The sequence below is a fragment of the Canis lupus genome, chromosome 3, assembly GCF_011100685.1.
Source record: "Canis lupus familiaris isolate Mischka breed German Shepherd chromosome 3, alternate assembly UU_Cfam_GSD_1.0, whole genome shotgun sequence".
In the NCBI taxonomy this organism is placed as follows: Eukaryota; Metazoa; Chordata; class Mammalia; order Carnivora; family Canidae; genus Canis; species Canis lupus.
This window is the reverse complement of record NC_049224.1, coordinates 62,456,761-62,474,276: the sequence shown is the minus strand read 5'-3', so window position 1 is coordinate 62,474,276 and position 17,516 is coordinate 62,456,761. Positions and strand designations below refer to the sequence as shown.

The window sequence follows — 17,516 nt, the reverse complement described above, 5'->3', positions numbered from 1 at the left end:
GGTAAGTGCTGCTGCCTGCTGGGGGAAGGAAGAGGAACCCCAAGTCCTCCCCAGAGTGCCCTAACAGCCCAAAGCCTGCTAGAGGGAATCACTGAGCCATCTCCAGTGTGCTGTGATGCCCTGGGGTCCCCCAGAAAAGTCCTTTTCTGCTACCCGACTCCCCACTACCTGAGCATTTTGTCTCCTAGATGACTTGCACCCAGGGCCATACCATTTCACACCCCTGCCCTGCACAGCAGGTCCTGAGGGCAGCAGACAGAGGCCATGCCAAGGACAGGTCCAAGGAAAGTTTCTCAAGGTGCATCCCTGACAGTCAACAGCAGCTGTGTGGACAGGGCACCTGGCTGAGAACACCCAGTACCCACTCTGAGCCTGACCACCCCAAGGACCTAGTTGTCCTCATGAGACCCTGCTCCAGCCCCAGGGCCAGGAGCAAAGTCTGAATGCCAACAGCAAGAGCACCTGGTTGGCAAGTGGTGGGGGTGTGGTGGGCCTCCACTTTCATTCAGCTCCAGCTGTGTCTGTCCAGGGAGGCAGCCATGATGGTGGTAGCCAGCTGGCAGTGGGGAAGGACCACAGTCTGTGGGGTTCCCTGAAAGCAGAAGCTGTGGGCAGGGCAGTGAAGGCTGACACAGTCACCAGTGGGCTCAGGCTCCCTATGGAGGCTGAGGAGAGAGGAGCCAAATGTGGTGATGGAAAGAACTGGAAGCGAGAGGGGTGAGGTATAAAAATCTGTATTTATATTACAAAGACAGAATGGTACAGCACAGTCCCTCCCGGTGAACAGGCAGGTGGGTGGCCCAATTCTCTCCGGCGAAGACCTTGTGATTCGCTGACCTGGCCAGCACCAGGCCCCCTGGGCAGCCCCAGACTCTGGCACAGAACCTGCCCTAAATGTGGCCCAGGGTCAGAGTTCTGGGGAGGGGGCCCCAGGTTAGCCAGCCCAGAGAGAGGCAGGGGGTGGGAGAGTGGGGGAAGCCTGCCTCACTCAGCAGATGGGGATTGTCTGGGGCCCTCGGGGCTATAGTTGGGCACACGGCTCCATCAGCCAGGAGAGCAGGTCTGGGCACTGGGCTCAGGACTCAAACCGCAGAGGTGGCCAGGGCTCTGAGGAGGAGAAGCCTTCTCACAATCTCCCTTGCCAGCTGGGCCTGCTGTATGGGGGCCACTTCCCAGGGAGGATGTGGGCCCAGACCTGAGCCTGGAGCTCCAGGATCCCGGCCACTGAGGGCCACAGTGACCCACTAGGTGTATGTGGGGGGCATACAAACAGAGGTCACAGGTACCCCTACAGCCCTGTTCTGCCCCCATCTGCTTTCTACAGGTTCAACAATGCTCAGTTATCCAACATAGCCTCAGCCAGGCCCCCTCTGGGTCTCTGTGGCCAATAGCAACAGCTAATCCGTGCAAAAGGCAGGGAGCCAGAGGACGGGAGAATGGATGTGTAACTTCTAGCACCAGATCCTGGCCCTGAGGACCACCCCTCACCTGTCTGCTGGTGGCAGGGAGGTCAGCTTCCCAGCCCGTGGCAACCATGGCCTGAAATACCATGGGCTGAGCTGCCAGGAAGGTCAGCTGAGGACCACCACTGGTCACCCAGGGAGGACTTTGCTGGCTAGGGAGGGAGCAGAGCCCCCAGCTAATGGGGGAGCTGGTGCTTTAAGAATTCAGAGCAAAGACCAACCCAGGGCCTGGACTTGTGGCTCCTGTAGTGGGTCTTCAACTCAGGTACTCCTATGCTGCCCAGAGAGGGCTGGATGCTCACCAGGAACACTCATTCTGTGGACATGCTCAGGCAGACAGGAGAAGCCACTCTGGGCACTCCAGACACCCTCCTCACCCCGGGAAGCTGGAAGGAGATGCTGACAGAATCATTTTCCTTAAAACCAATAGCAAGATGTTTGCACGGTCTCCCCAATTCATGCCCTGTCTCCCACCAACCTGCTTTCCACTTGTCATCCTGAGCCCCTGCAGGGCAGAGTCTGTGCCAGAGATGTTTCCAGGGACCCGTTCTTCCACCCACCCTGGGGTGTCTGTCGGCATGACCAAATATAAACATGAACCTTCCCCCACAATCTGGAAATTGGTTACAATGCACCAGAAAGGGAGGCTGACCCTACTGCAGGCCAGCCCCACAGCAAACCACCCAAATATTGCTGTGTGGACAAGGACTTCAGAAACCTTCAGGAAAGGCCAGGAGAGGCCTCCTAATGTCCACGCCTGGCTACCCCAGGTGTGGGCTGTGTTCAGCAGCTGCCAATGTCTGAAATCTGCAGGCCTCACCCCAGGCCAGGGAGCAGGGAAGGGTCAAGCTGGGTACAGGTAAGAACCTATTTCTCTGGTTAGCAGGCTCCTGACCAGGAGGCCAGGCTGCCCAGCGGGCTCTGACCAACCCCTGGAGAGGGTGAAACGGGGTGCAAGAGTGCTGGGTCACTGGGAGGCCAGGTAGCAGAGAGCTGCCCGCACAGCCCCTGACCTGGCCCTATTGGCTCTCAGGCTCTCACGCCCAGAAAGCTGTGACTGCCACCAGTGGCTGGCACGTGTGGGGAGGAAGCTAGGAGGTCACCTGCTGGGCGGGCCAGGGTGCCCTGGAGCCACAGGGGAGATGCTGGTGGTGGTGGGCGGGGCAGGGCCAGATGTGGGACACAAGGCACACTTGGACAACGGTGACAGACAAGACGAGTCCCTGAGACGCTGGGTCGCTCCCACCCTCAGCAAACAAGGACACAACGGTGGCTAGGAAAATAGAGTACAAAAATCTCGTACAGGAAGTCGAGGCAGCACATGCTGATGTTGCTTGGTGGGGAGTCTTTAGAGCTTTTTTCTCTTTTAAAAATGTTTCTCTTTTGTTTTAGGGAAAAAGCCTCTCTTCTGGGAGCCCTGTTCTGGGCTACTAGGCAGGGCAGCATTTTTTTTTTTTTTTTTGCCTTTTTTTTTTTTTGTTTTTAAAGGTAGATGAGAAAGCCTCCTGAGAACTCTGGCTTCCCGCTGCCACCCCCAGCACAACTAAGCCCCTGCTGGGAGGAAAAGCCCCCTTCCCCACAGGTAGGCAGGTGAGCCAGGGTGGGAGGAGGAGCCAGCATAGGCCAGGGGCCCGCATGTGCCCAAAGGACCCTGGAGGGCCTACTCCCCAAGACACATACCCTCTTGGGGTCAAGTGACCACGTGTGTCTGCATGTGTGCATGTATATGCATGGGGGCATGTGTGCCTAGGCGTGTGCGTGTGTCCATCTGAGGGACCTAACAGAGCAGAAGCTGCCCAGCTTGGGATGGGGTGGCTTGGCCTGTCCCTAGGAGCCCAGCCCTAGCTCCTGACACCTGTGGGGGTGCAAAAGCCCCTCTCCGCCCACTTGCCCCAGGGTGCTCACCCGAGTCCCGCCCTTCATGGGTCCCTCTGTCCAGGCCTCAGGAGACTACGTGGACTGACAGACAGATGGACAGATGGACGGAGAGCCACGCCTTCCTTCCTTCCTCGGTCCACTCCTTTCTCCTGGGATCCAGGGTTGGGGTGTGAGCTCCCTGCAGTGGTCATTAAGCCCCTCACACGGTGCCCGCCGAGATTTGCAGCAATGATATTTAATACTTCTGGAATGATTAGGAATCTGAGAACAGGCGGCTACGCTGGGCTCCAGGATGTGAGAGCTGGGCCCCGCCTCTCTGCAGGGGTCCCTGCCCAGCTGGGAGGGGTGGGCGGCACAGCGGGCCCTGACCGGCAGGCGGGCGGAGGCGGGCAGCCTGGGCGGCAGCTGGAGCTTCCAGAATGGCACAGCAGCGGGCCCGCGGAGAGGCTTTCAAGGACTGGAGGGCTGGCACGCTTGGCCGGGTAGGCAGGCGGGCCAAGGAGCTGAGGGCTCTAGGCCTACGAGAGGCCAGGGCGGCCAGGCCGCCGGCAGGGGGGCCCATAGCCCCCGTCGCTGCAGCCACCGCTCTGCAAGCTGTAGTGGTCGTCCACGTCACTGCTGCTGCCAACACTGTCCAGCTCACCAGGGCCAAACTCCATACCCTCTACGTCCACTTCTGGGGAGAACGGGGAGGGGGTCAGAATCTGAGGTGCCAACAGGGGTTCCTTCAAAGTCAAGGCCGTTCTCTGGCCTTCATGGAGGAGGCAGAGGCTCTGGGGGTGGGGGTTGGAGGGTGGGGGCAGGACGGGGCTCCCCGTCTGCAGCCTGGTGAGGAACACGATGGCCATCTGCCCTCCATGCCACACCCTCCTCATCCCATTGACTTTTGCTCCACACTGGGGAGTGCTTGCACACTGCCGGGCACACGCGGCCACCCTGCCCTCCTGGCTTTCCCTTCCTCCTGGCCGCTCTCATGACCTACCTTGCTCTGAGTCGTCAGTGGAGACAGCGGAGCCCGTGCTGTCCGTGCGTACACGTTCCAGGCTCTGCATGGACAGCTGTTCCAGGCGCCGCTTCAGGAAGCGGTGTTCTCGTTGCAGCTGCTCCTTGATGCTCAGTGCCCGGCGGTCCTGCTCCTCCAGTTTCTGGGGGTGGAGGGGTAGGGGTCTGTGAGCCATGGGAGGTAGGGAAGCCGTCCCCCCTACCAGAAGAACCAGGGCCCCGGGGCCGCAGGGTACCTAGTCCCCAGGGGGCCCCTAAGGTCCAATGAGCCCCCTCCTCACCCTACTGGGTGGTGACATCACCCGTCCCCTCCTAGGCCCATGCCCTGCATCTGCTGACCACCTCCAGGAGACCCACAGCCACTGCCAGCTTGGCCAAGCCAAGCCACATGGGCCCTGGGCTGGCACTGCCTCCAGGAAGACATCCTGCCTTGGTGGTGTTCCCTCACCCCTGATGTCCCCTCACCCCCTACTTGCCCCAAGGGCAGCACTCTGCCCCCTTGCTTCTTCATCCTTCCCTGCTCTGTGAGACTCCAGGGCACTGACTGTGACTCTCTCCAAGATCCAGCCACTCTGCCTGGGGCTGCCCCTGCTTGCCAGCTCAGAGGCTTTGAGGGTCCTTCCTGGAGACCCACCCTTGGCCCAAGTGTCCTAAGAACCCCCCCCAAACCAGCAAGTCTGTCTTCAGGCCTTGGGGGCCTGCCCTCAACAATGGCTCACTCCATCTACCCTTCTGCCAGCCCCAGGAGACCAACCCTACCCTCCACCCAGAAGCTCCCAATACACCTGGGCTGCCTATTTCCCATCCCACCCCTCCTGGCCCCATCTCTCCTAGTTGCTGCCCCTTCATGGCCCAGGGCCCCAGGGGCCATCTGCAGCCCACCTTTCCCTCCCCAAGCCTGGCATGGCTAACCGTCCACCACCACCCCACCCCCTCTCAACGAAACCCTGCATGTGCCTGTGACCCCCTTAGCCCTCAGCATCCCCTGTGGCTGCACACCCCCACCTAGCGCCAGAGCCCCCCAGAGGCTCTCAATGTATACCTGCTAGGTGGTTCCCCTCAGGCCCTCTGGCCACTCCCCCTGGGTGTATAGGACAGTCAGCCAATGGCCGTGGTACAGGCACCATCCCACTCACCTTGATGTGCATCTTGGCGCGCTTCAGGAGGCTCAGCGTGGTGTGGCGGGTGCTGTCAGGGCCCAGGGGTACCAGCTGCTTGAGCTGCTCCAGATAGAGCCTGAGTTTGGCTCGTCTGAAAGAGGAGACACGGAACCATCAGGCCAGGGTGGCACCGCCCGTGGGGACAACAGCGGTGGCACAAGAGGCGGCCAGTCAGAGTCCTGCATGGACCTGCTGAGGGTCCCTCTCTGGGGCTCCCCTCCCAGCCTGGCTGACAGTTTCCCCAGAGCAGCCTGGTACCCGCCTTCCAGATTCCCTAACATGGGAGAGCCCACGGCCAGGGCCTGTATAGCCAGCCAGCCCTGCACAGCCCTCAGGGCCTCGGAGCCCGTGCTCACCCCACTGTCCCCACCGTCCACAGTAGGTCCAGGAGGCCAGGGCACAACCTGCAGCGGCAGGCTGCTCCTAGATGTCCAGGGGGCCCCAGGCAGGATTGGCATTCCACTTTGTCACGTTCAGAGTGGTCTCTGGTCATGTCACCACAGAAACACAGGTCCGTTGGGGTCAGGGAGGGCCAAGGACCAGCCCCTCCCACCCCAATTTCGTATCTCCTAGAGGAAACAGCTTTATTGTAGATTTTGTCCCTGTGTCTGTGCGGATGAATGCAGGTTTTCACAAAACTGTCCTCATAAGACCCAGTGGCATTGTTCACATAGCAGCCTTGGCCTTGGGTGAGGGGCTTTGGCCTGTATCCTGCCCATGCAGAAACCCTGCCCTTCCTGGCTCATCTCTTCTGAGAAGGACAAGCTGGCAGAGACCACCAGGGTGGCCACAGCTCACCCTGAAGCACACCCTGGCCACCACGATGGCCCGGGAGACCCTGCCATATCCACGTGATGGACCATCCTGGCAGGAAGGCCTGGCTGCACTGCTCTGCTTAGGCTGTACTCTGAGAGAAGACCCTGGAGGACAGGGCGCAGGTGTTTTTGTGAGGTCTTGACAACCTGCTGCCCAGCTGCCCTGCCAGCACCATGGCCAGGGCATGCTCCTTCCCTCATTAAGTGCCAACCTCTGCTGTCCCAGCTTTTCTCCTCTGTCCCCGACATGCAAAAGCCCCAGCACATCCACGGCCTCTTGTAGCCTTAGAGCCTGGGAGGAAAGTGGGCAGGGATGGCTACTTCTTCTGGACTGAGGGGGCACCCAAGGCCTGGGAACAGGGGCAGCTGAGTGTGGGGCAAGAGCCCGTCTGCAGAGCGGCAGTAACAGTCCCACCCTGTAGAAGGAAGCTGGTGGCACTTAGATCCCATGGCCCTACATCTGTTACCCAGGCCCACATGGCTCCTTCCCACTGACAGGGCACCTCCCCACCTAGGACTCCAGCCCACAGAACCCCCAGGACCTAGACATGTGCCTGAGTGAGGAAGAACCTCCAGGACACGACTCCGGCTGTGCTCTGCCTCAGGACCTGACAGCCTGGGCACTGGGGACCTGCGTGTAGAGCAGCCCCATGCTCTGCCTGGGGGCTGAAGGACCTTCAGAGAGGAGCTCCCACCTCCACACAAATACAAGACCGGGGAAGAGGGCATGCCAGCATGACCACCCGGAGTCCGGGAACCTCCGCTCCCCCACCTCCAAGGGGCTGGAGTACCCCTGCTGCACCGCTGCAAATGGGGCCAGGAACACTTGGCACCAGCTGCAAACTGTGCTCTGTGCTCCAGGAGGGGCTTGCCAGGCAGAGAGCCACCCTCCCACAGCGGGCCCTCCTGTCCTGCCACCCTCACCAAGCTCACACGTGGGGTCCCCTTGTCCGTATGCTCTATAGCAAATGGCAATGCTGACAACCTACTGCGTGGTTACATAAGCAGTATGTGATCTTTGTGTAAAATCAAACTGCAAAACAAGATAAAAAATAAAGTACCCCAAATCCCACCACCATCATTTTAGTGTATTCCACATTCTCACATCATGAATGTTCAGTGAAAAAATAGGCGTACGGAACCATCTATGTGACAAGGGACCCAATATCGTTTAAAAAAAACAGCAGACGCACACAAGAGACTCAACAGGACACAATGACGAGCAGGAGGCATGCGTCTCCAGGTGATGCGGTTGGCAACGTTTATTTCTTTGGCTTTACGGTTTTGTTTTGTTTTTTTGTTTTTGTATTTTCAGGTTTTCTATGCTAAAAAAAAAAAACCACACATTACTTTTACAATCAGAAAGAGAATTTGTACAAGAAAGAAAAAACACAGCTAAAAAGACAAATAACAGTGGAAAAATATCTGTAATACACATAAAAGACAAACGGTTAGTATTCGTGACATTTTGAGCTCATACACATCAAAAATAAAAAGAGGAATATCTTAATGTGGACATGGGCAGAGGACACACACAGCCAAGTTGCAGAACACAGACAGCTAAGCTAAACACAAAAGCGACTAGGCCGCACAGCCGGCTAGGAAATGAGCACCCGGCAGGGGAGGCGGGCACCTGGGCGGGACAGCCTAGACTAGCTGGCTCTGGGGCTGGCCCGGGCGCCCAGCCACGCGTCACTTGCGGGGAGCAAACAAGGGCCGCGGCAGGACTTGAACCCTTGAGTGGCACCTGCACTATCCCCCAGGTGTGCAGCTTTCCACAAGGCCAGCTCCACCATGGGACTGAGCAGAGCACCATGGCTAAGGACACTGTCTGTGTGTACACGGGGGCCAGGGGGAGGAAAAGGCTCAGACACGGGAGGACAGTGCTCATGCGGTGTCAGGGGAAAGGTCGAGTTATGAAACCGTGGATAACACAGTCCCACTTTTATCCATGTGAGTTAGTATCCGCGTGGAAGAGGATGCAGGTGTGGCCTCCCAGGCGCCTAGGATGGCTCTCTCTGGGGTGGGGTGCAGGGGAGGACCCCTGAGCGTCTGTGATGGACGTGGACGGGCTGCTTTAGATATCCTAAATCACAGGCTTCTCAAAGGACACAGAGAGCCCGCCAGACAATCCCCCTGCAAGGCTTAGCACCAGACCACACACCTGCCCAAGTCCCAGAGAGCACTCAGCCAGGACTGCAGTCTCAGTGGGGCCAGACCCAGCTCTGCTAGGCACTGGCTGTGGGGGCTCCAGGCAGGTCCCCACCCTCCTGTGTCCCACATACAGCCCCTGGGGGGAGCGGAGGAGGTGCCGAGGCCCGGGGGAGCCCTGAGCTGGAGCCGCCCCAAGCTGGAGCGGCCACGGTGCCGCAGGCCCTCTGCCAGCGCCCCGTGGCTGTCCCCAACATTCCTGGGAGCTTTGAAAATTCATCACTTCCTGAAGGAACCCTGTGTAGATTCGGGAGGCAAAACCTGCCTCTGGGAATCACCGCATTAGTGTTAATAGCAGCTTGGTCTCTGGCCACTGGCCACAGCCCAGCTCTGGACACAAGTCCTTCTTAGCTTCTCACCACAAGCCCCTGCTCTGAAAAGGAGGTCCCAGCGTCTGTACAGCCACACTCTGAGCCACCCCAGGTCCGGCCGCCAGGGAAGAAAGAGGTCAGAAAAGGAGGAGCTGCCTTGCCCTGTGGCTACCCGGGGAACGAGGCCCCTGTTGGCCTCTTCTGCTCACCTGTATCCTCTAGCTGTGAGGTTTACAGAGACCCTGTGCTGCACCAGGCAGGTGGGGTTGGCCTACAGGGAGCCCCTAATCCACACACAAAAGGTCTGGAGCTGGGGCAGGAGGCTCATCCTGCCAAGGAATACCCAATCTGCCTGGCCCCCGGGCCCGGGGTCAGTAGTAGAGCACTGGCCCTAGCAGAACCACTGGAGCTGCTTTCTATGAGGGAGGATGGGGAGGCCTGGGAGGAGGACCAGCCAGGCTGACCAGGCTGCCTCACAGAACAGGCAGGGGAAAGCCCCGTGGGGCTGACCTGGCACACCTCTAGGGAGGGCGACCTCCAGGGCCTGCTCCCTGGGGCTGGCCGGGTGACCCAGCCAGTGCTTCTTCCTTCCTGTGGCCAGCAGCCAGGAGTATCTTGCATCAGCACTGGGTAGCCACAGGTACAGCCTTGACCCAGGTCCCTACCAGGGGCTCTCTGCATCTATCTGTTGGCCAGGAAGGCACAGGACCCTGCATGGGGATGGGGGAATGGATAGAGACCTCAAGCAACCCATCTACCCTGCTTCTATGTTTCAAAAGGACCCTCCAAGACCCAGCCTAAGGGCAAGCTTCAGGAGAAGGTCACTGAGGCCAAGGCCAGAGTCAAGGGGCAGTTGTAGGGGTCGAAGGCCAGCAATCTGTCCTGCTCTGAGAGCTGCCATGCTCTTGGCACCCGATCTCCCACAGTATCATCCCCCTTCTGCACGGAGAGGCTGGTTTCCCAGGCACTACCCCAGGATGCCTTCTCCAGAACACTTCCACATGCCTGTCCAGGCCCCTGGGTCCCACTGAAGGCTAGCCATCTCCTCCAGCCTAGGAGTGACCCAGGGTCTGTCTGGCTTTCTAGGCCCCCGCACCTGCCCCACCTCCACGGCCTCTCAGGAACCCCTCAAACACACAGGAGCAGTCCAGGAAGTACGGTTCCTCCAGAGAACACAGTGTCCTGTCCCTGCCCAGCGCCCGCCCAGCTGAGGGCCGAATCCCAGGGGAGCGGAAGCTGGCGCTGCCGTGGGCGTCGGGGGGGGCGGTGCGGGGGGAAGACACAGAGAACTGGCTAAGGTCCAAACCTTCCCAGAGCAAGCTGGGAGAGTTCAACTTGTATGCAGAAGCCCCCCTCCCACACTGGCCCATTTCACAGGTGGCAACAGAGGTCAGGAAGAAGCTACTGTGTGGCAGCCCTTGGTCCCGGCACCAAGGCTCCTGCCTTTGGGGTCTCTGTGCCCACCCATAGCTCCCACCACCCCACTGAGATTCACTATGAGGGTCCCTGTGTGCAGGGCTGAACCTGCCTGCATCTTGTCCCTACTTCAGAGTGGGCCCAGGCTTCTGGAGCCGCTGGGGGCAGAGCCAGGCCCATAGCACCCAAGCTGGGATCAGCTGGGGAGGCACGCCAGGGCGTACCTCGGGCGACAGTGCTCCCCTTCCCTGCCCTCTCGGTCCTCAAAGGACCCAGAGTAGACCCGGCCCTGCAGCCAGAAGGTGGGCATGAAGGGTTCCAGAGGATCCTGCCCCTGGCCAGACCTTCCCCGCAGCCCATGTAGCCAAAGACCAGCTGCTCTTCCCACTGCCCCACGTGTGATCAGTGGGAGCTCCCTGGAAGGCAGGCCCCAGGGTGCAGTGGACCCCAGACCAAGAGGCCCAAACCCTCCTGGTTGGAGGCCAGCATCCCAAGAGCTCTCTCGAGAGCTGCTCCCAAAGGGGCTCAGATGCCCCATGTTAGATGGATCTCCTGCTCCAGAGAGCAGGCATGCTCCAAGACCCTCACCCGTGCCCTCAACTTCCAAGGTCCTGGGTCCCGTGTCTGCCTCCTGAGGGCAAAGCCTGACTCCTCCTTTACAACTGACCCTCCGCAAGCAAGGGTGCGCCTGGTAGCATGGTCAGCCATACCCAGGACACACAGGGAGGGGGATTAGGCAGCTCATATGGGTGACTGGGGGGTGGGGGACAGGGCATCACTTACCTGTGCTTTTCTAGTTCATTGTGTGAAGACCTGTTTAGAGAGATAGAAAGACAGAGCTCACTCTGCTGCCTAATCACCAATACAAAAGAATGACAGCTCTACTCAGGGGCCTAGGAACCTGCAGATGGTGGCAGGATGAGGAGGGCTGGGGCAGTGAGCAGCTGTGACTAAAGGCAGGGTGGGGGAACCTTGCACCAAGTGACCAGGACAGGAGACAGAGGTGCAGCTGCATCTAGGGATGCCTAGGGCCACCTGGCTTACTCAGTGAGGCATTTGGGGGCTCTGGAGGCAAGATGCCTTCCAGAAGGCAGTAGGACTGATCCACCCTGTGCTCCCAAGGCTTCCTGGGCACTGAGCCACCAGCCTTGCCCGTTCCACACTCCTGGAGGCCAGCAGTGTCTTTGGGGCCCCAGGAGTCGGCCTAGAGGGCCAACTGCAGGTGAGGACATGGAGTGGTCCTCCTGACATTCCCAGAGTGCCACTCCCCTGCGGTTGGGCTCTCCCACCTACATGATCACAGTTCATTGCACCAGTGGGGATACCCAGGGACAGAGCCAACCCGGCCCAGGAGGGAGACTGAGGCTGGCCCTCCTGCTTCCCTCTGGGGCCATGGTCCTGGCCTCTCTGGGTCCAGCAGTAGCCCTATCTGCTGCTCCAGCCCTACCCACCTGGCCCATCCAGACAAGGGTACAGAATCCTGAGGACCCTGGTAGGCAGTTCCGCGGTAGTTGCCTTGTAGGACAATAATTCAAGATCAATTTCCCAGTTCCAGAGTTTTTTCCCAGTTCAGGGGGGGAGCCCATGGACTGCCAGGGCTCCTAGGCCTGCCAGGCTGCCTCACATGTGAGCAGAGGGCCCAGACTACCTCAGGGGACACCCAGATTGAGTGCTGTGTCCCCCTATCCCTCAATCTTTCCTGGAGCTTCTGCTGACCTCTGCCTGCCTGCCCACACTCTCCTGCTCCCAGGAACTCTGGGCTAGGTGTCTCTCGTCCCCATCCAACCAGCCAGAGTGCCTACCCATCCTTCTTGCCTCTGCCACCTACCATGGTTCATGGCCCTACCAAAGCCAAATGGGGTCCAAGGCCTCCTCTCTGCTCACCAGGGCCACCTGGGCCTCCCTGTGAAGCTTTGAGAGAGCCTCCAGACCTGGGTCCTGGGGGATCTTGAGGGCCTGCTGGTCACAGGAGCTGGGCAGGGAGCCAAAGAACCTCTGCTGGGCTGGCCAGGACCAGGAGGGAGCAGAGCTGTCAGGTTCCTCTCAGCCAGGACCACAGCTCCTCAGTGCGGGTCTAGAGGTCTGCTCCCGTGTGAAGGATGTGAGGGTTAGTGAGTGTCCTTTGACGTAGAGGGCTTGGCCACCCCCTCACTGTCTGGGTTACACTCCTCCTGGAGGGCGAGGGTCACTCCTTGGCTAGCTGGGGATGAGAGGGGCCCAGAGCCCCTCCTGGGGCTCCTCCCAGGCCCAGACATCTGCAATGGCCTGTGGCAGGTTTGTAACGTGGGTCCCAGGAACACCCTGTCCTACACCTGGGAAGAGGGGCCCCCGGGCTGGAGCTCTGCTAAGAACATTCTTGGCATCACTTCGTTCACTTTGGGCCCTCCAGGTAGGAACTCCTGTACCCATGTTCTCGGAGGACCTGAGCCCCAGCAGGCTGGCTCCAGTTCCCTCTTACTGAACCACTGTCCCCAAAAGCCCTTCCTAGAGCCCTGGCAATAATGGGACCTCCTGCACACACATTGCTCTCCTGCCCCACTGCTCACCCCTCACCCGGGGCCCACCCTTTCCCCTCACTTTGGTGAGACACAGATACCTTGCATGGTGGGACATCCTTGTCAAGTCAGAGGCCCAGGACCCTCTGAGCCCTGCTCTGCCCTCACCCCTGATCTGGGCCGACTGGGCCCAGCTGGGTAGGGACAGCCTTCGTGGCCCTCTCACTGGGGGGTCCAGTGGCTCTGCCCAGAGGAGGGGCACGGAGGCACACTGCAGCCCAGGAAACCCCCTCAGCCCTCCCCAGGGCCCTCAAGGTGGCAGCACATAGAAGGCCAGGAGCCCACCTCAGAATCGGGGTTCCGAGGATGGGAGGCTGGCCCCAGGCATGTAATTCAATTTCTCAACACCTGCTTTCTCAGCCTATGATGCATCTATCCTGGGTTGGAGGAAAAGTACGAGAAGCCCTCAGCACACCAGGAACCCCAGAGTCTTAATTATGACTCTGGCTATCAACTCTGGGTACCTCATGGGACTCTAAGGTCACGTTCCAGAGTTTCCACAGGCGCCAGGGCGTGTGGGGCAGTGAGAGCCAGCTAGCTCCTCGAGGACACCAGAGAGGGGGTGTCCTCTCACAATCCTTTCCCAAACCGTCCTCAGCAGGGGACCAGGAGCTGGGACTCAGAGGCACGTCCGGCCAGGGCAGATGGAGACTCAAGCAATCCCCTGCCAGGCCCAGGGCGCCAGAACGTCACAGGAGATAGGTCCTTGTGCCAGCCATTCTGTTTCCCAAGAACGAGCAGGCCACAGGAATGAGCCGCACCCTCTGCCAAGGGGCCCCCAAGCCCCCTGCAAGGCTCCCTGCCTGGCAACAGGGTCCAGAGCCGGAGAGGCCAAGGCCGTGCCTGGTGTGCTGTGGCCCTCTTGGCCCTCGCAGGGGGAGCCCCACGGGAGCCCTAGCTCAGGGTCCCTCCTGCAAGGATGTGCACCCCAGCTTTCTTCTACAGCCTGGGAAGGAGGCCAGAGTAGGGGGTGGGGGAGTGCTGGCACCAGGAGGGCTGCTGCAGGCGGCCAGCACCTCTTCCGGCTACCCTTCGGGAGGGCCTCCTGTCCAAAGAAGGGGACCCGACACTTGTCGCCGCAGCTTCACGTATGTCAGGACGATGGGCAGGGGGGCCCCCGGGCACGGCCTGCTTACGCCCTCTTTGTCCAGGCCCTGCGGGTGGGGGCGCTCGGCGCAGCAGCGGGGCAGACGCGGCCACCCCCCGCGGCGGGCAGTCCCACGCAGTGCGCACCGACCCTCAGTGTCCCCGGACGCACGGGGCCCCGGCCAGCGCCCACCGACAACTTTTCTTCCTGCCCGGAAAAGTCCAGAACAAGTTGCTAGCGGGGAGCGGCTGCGGGAGGAGACCCCGGGCGGCGGGCGCTGTACGCGTGGCACTGTTTACGCGAGAGGCCGAGGAGGCGCGGCCCGCGGGAAGATGGCGACGGCGCGGGCGGGGCCGGCCGGGCGGGGCTGCGGCCGCGGCCCGGGTGCTCCTCCTCCTCCAGGCTGGCCGCCGGGGCGCGCGGCCGCTGCTGGGCTGCAGCCGGGGGGTCGGGGCCGGGGGAGGGCGCTCCGGGGCGGGAGGGGGGGGACGACCCCCGGCGCCTGGCCGGGCGGGGTGGGGGGCGGTACCTGTTGTTCGGGGCCTTGCGCACCAGGCCAGCCGCCTTTGTCTTCTTCCTGGCGAAGTCCCCGTCGAAGGGCAGCACCGAGGCGTAGCCGTGCTCGGCCTCTGCGGACAGACGGCGCGGTCAGCGGACCCCGCCCGGCCCCGGCCCTGCCGCCCGCCCCCCGCGTCCCGGCGCACAAAGGGGCGCGGGCGCTACCTCGGTCCCTGCGCTCCAGGTACTCGGCCGCCTCCAGCAGGATCAGCAGGGAATTCAGCTTCATCGTGCCACCCGCCCGCGCCCGCCCGCGCTCTCCGGGACGGCGGCGGCCGCTGCCCGGCCCTCTCCGGCCGGCTCCGCTCGCCGCCCGCCCCGCGCGCCCGGCGACCCTACTTCCCCGACTCCCGCGGACTCCCAGTGCGCTCGGCCGCCACCCTCCGCCTCGGGCCCTCAAATTGACACATAAGGGCGAGCGGCGGCCGGCGTAGCCAATGGGGGCCGGCGCTGCGGCTCTGGGGGCGGGTGCTGGGTCGGGCCGGGGCCAATGGGAGCCGTCCGAACGCCTCGGGCCGGGCCGAGAATGTTGACAGATGCGATGCTCGGTTCCTATAGGCCGGCCGCGCTAGTAACAATTTAGAAGCCCAAGCTTAGCAACAGCACGTGGTGGCCCGGCCCCCGCGCTCGCTGACTGGTGGCTGCTGTGCATGTTAAGTAGGCTCTGCGCGCCGATTGGCCCGGGGCGTTCTATGTAAAACAGGCCCCGCGGACCAATGGCGGCTGCGGGGCGCGCGGCCAATGAGGGCGCCGCGGCCGGACGGGTTGCCGAGAGGAAGCGGAGTGCCGGGGAACTGCACGCCCCGGGGCCGGTGCCCCGGGGCGCGTCAGGGTACGCGGGCCATGGGGTGCGCGCACTGTGCAAGCCCCGGCCACTCCGGGACAGCTCCGCGGGGACAGGGGACCTGGGGTGGGCTGCAAAACGATACCCTTTCCCGCCGGACACAGTGACCGCAGCGAGGGCCGGGGGCCGGGGGCCGGAGCCCGGAGGAGGGGTGGAGGAGGTCAGAGCCCAAGAGCCGGATCATCTCAGCGACAATGACCCAGAGAGGGAGGGCGCTTTGAGCTGCCCGCTGGACCCCAGGCCCGAGCGGAGGGGCCCCGACAGTGAGGGTGGCATGCTCATATCTGAAGAGCGGGGACATCCCAAGACGTTCTTGGTGCTGGTCCCCTCTGGCCAAGGAGCCAGGGAAGCGCGTTCTCGGAAAGAAAGTTGCCCTCCGCGGGAGGAGATCAAGCCCTCCTCAAGCTCTGGCTGCTGGGAGAGAGGTCCTCGTGGCCACGCCGGCCGGCACCGTAGGAGCAGCAGCCTGGAGGGTAGCCCCACACTGGCCTCGGGTCCCTTCCGGCTTCCTTCTCACCCTTCTCACCCATTGTTGAGACGTCTTGCCTGGGAGCTGCTGAGGACGGGGCCAGCAGGTTGAGAGGGTGGGGATAAGGTGGTTGGACCCCCACCCTCCCTGCCCAAAGTTCTAAGTGGGGCACTGCTGCCACCAACAAAACAGAACAGAAACTAAAAACCTCAGCACTTTCTGTCCTAGGAGCTATTGAATGTTTCATATACATTCCCTCATGTATATCTGAATCCCCAATTTACAGATAAGGAAACTGGAAATCCTGAGGCTTAGGGTTTGGTCAGAATCTCCTTGCAATCCCAGTAGCATGTACATTAGAGCTCCCATAAGGTGACTCAGGGCTGGTGACCCAGGAGCATAGAGAACAGGCCACCTCTTGCCCCAACACTACTTGCCAGGGCGTGAGAACCAGTTGTGTGACCTGAGAAATGGGGCTAGGGATGTGTTGCCCACTCCCCAGCCCTCCCAACAGAGCTCAGTGAGACCCAATGGGGAACTTGGATACTGCCATTAGACAGCCCTGCATGGACATTAAGACAGCCCCTGGATGGTAACCCCAGCCCTTCCTGCTCCTGCCCCACAGTCAACCCAGAACCAGGGCAGAGGCCCTAAAGCCACACAGGATAAAGGAGGTGCCCCACTCTGGGGAGGGGCAGATACATTCAGAGTTTGGGGGTGTAGGTTCACCACCTAAGGGTCAGCATTTTGCAGAGTCATTTCATCCCTGCGTATGGGAAGGGTGGGTTGCTGGCCCCAGTCTTAAAGCTGGCACCTTGTCCAGGTGAGTGCACCTGCTGGATGCCCACCCTACTAACTGCAGTGGGGTGTGAGGCATGCTCTGTATCACAGCCAGGGGAGCAAGCACCCAGGCATGACCATGGGAACCATGTGCACTCTGCACCCCAGCTTGCCTCCATCTGCAGCCTGGCTGTTTCCAGGACCCCTTTCCCAAGCACTCCCCAATGGCTCTACGCTGCCTGTGAGAGTGGATGACTCCAGAACACAAGCTGTGTGTGGGAGGGAAGGGAAAAGTGGTCTGTGAACTAGGGGCTGGACAGGAGAGCCAGGGATTGGCATGGGTGAAGGCATCAGGGCCCCAGGCGTGGGGAGGCAACCAGGGAGGAGCCTTGTGGACCAGATAGAGCCCCCAGGGAGGATACTAAACTGCAAGGGAGGATGAACAGGGTTGGGGCAGTGCTTGTCTCACGTGGGGCCAACCAAGTGTCCACACCCACGAGCCTCAGTGTGCCCTCTCCAGGTATGTTGGGGGTGGGGTGTGGCATAGGTGCAGCTGGCTGGGCCAGGCTCCAAAGCGCAGGCCCTGTGCCACCCCTTGGTGTGTAGGGCAAGTGTCTAATGATTGTGTCACCTCTTCCAGGGAGGCTTCCCTGAGCCTGGGCTAGGCTGGCTGCCTCCTTACTTCCCCTTCACCCATGCCTGCCCAGCCCTTCCCACCCCTTCTCCAGAGTCCATGCCCCTGAGGAAGGATGCAGACCTCTCAGGCCCCCTCCCTCACCTCCATCTAGAGCCGGAGAGGGGCCACAGAACTCTCCTGCCCACCACTCCTGATCATCCCCCAGGCACCCTGCACCATGCCCCGTCCTGCACCAGCCCACACTCCCTCCCTGTCCTTTGGGGGAGCCCAGCCCACCCCAGAGCTCCCAGCCTGGGCTGTAGGAGAAGGAGTGGGGCCTGGATCCAGAAA

At 61.2% G+C, this 17,516-nt stretch overlaps 1 protein-coding gene across 4 annotated transcripts; it reads right to left on the bottom strand.

The window, feature by feature from the left end:
- Positions 1 to 718: 718 nt before the first annotated feature.
- On the bottom strand, positions 719 to 14,782 carry MXD4 (MAX dimerization protein 4). 4 transcript variants are annotated; one of them, XM_038533258.1, is made up of 7 exons: positions 14,622 to 14,782; positions 14,428 to 14,527; positions 11,040 to 11,069; positions 5,860 to 6,072; positions 5,480 to 5,594; positions 4,324 to 4,486; positions 719 to 4,017 (listed from the first exon to the last, which is right to left on the bottom strand). In XM_038533258.1, exons 1-7 carry the CDS (start codon positions 14,683 to 14,685, stop codon positions 3,860 to 3,862), a joined length of 843 nt encoding a protein of 280 aa, XP_038389186.1. In that variant the 5' UTR covers positions 14,686 to 14,782; the 3' UTR covers positions 719 to 3,859. The 4 variants fall into 4 exon arrangements, with proteins under 4 accessions (XP_038389186.1, XP_038389187.1, XP_038389188.1 ...); XM_038533259.1 differs by having other exon boundaries at positions 5,908 to 6,072; XM_038533260.1 differs by lacking the exon at positions 5,860 to 6,072 and having other exon boundaries at positions 14,622 to 14,781.
- Positions 14,783 to 17,516: the final 2,734 nt, after the last annotated feature.

Coding starts and splice junctions, on each gene's coding strand:
- MXD4 (XM_038533258.1), bottom strand. CDS start 14,685: ATGAAGCTGAATTCCCTGCTGATCCTGCTGGAGGCGGCCGAGTACCTG. Junction 6,073..11,039: donor AATGAACTAGAAAAGCACAG/GTAAGTGATGCC, acceptor TGTTTCCTCTAG/GAGATACGAAATTGGGGTGG. Junction 4,018..4,323: donor CACTGACGACTCAGAGCAAG/GTAGGTCATGAG, acceptor CGTTCTCCCCAG/AAGTGGACGTAGAGGGTATG.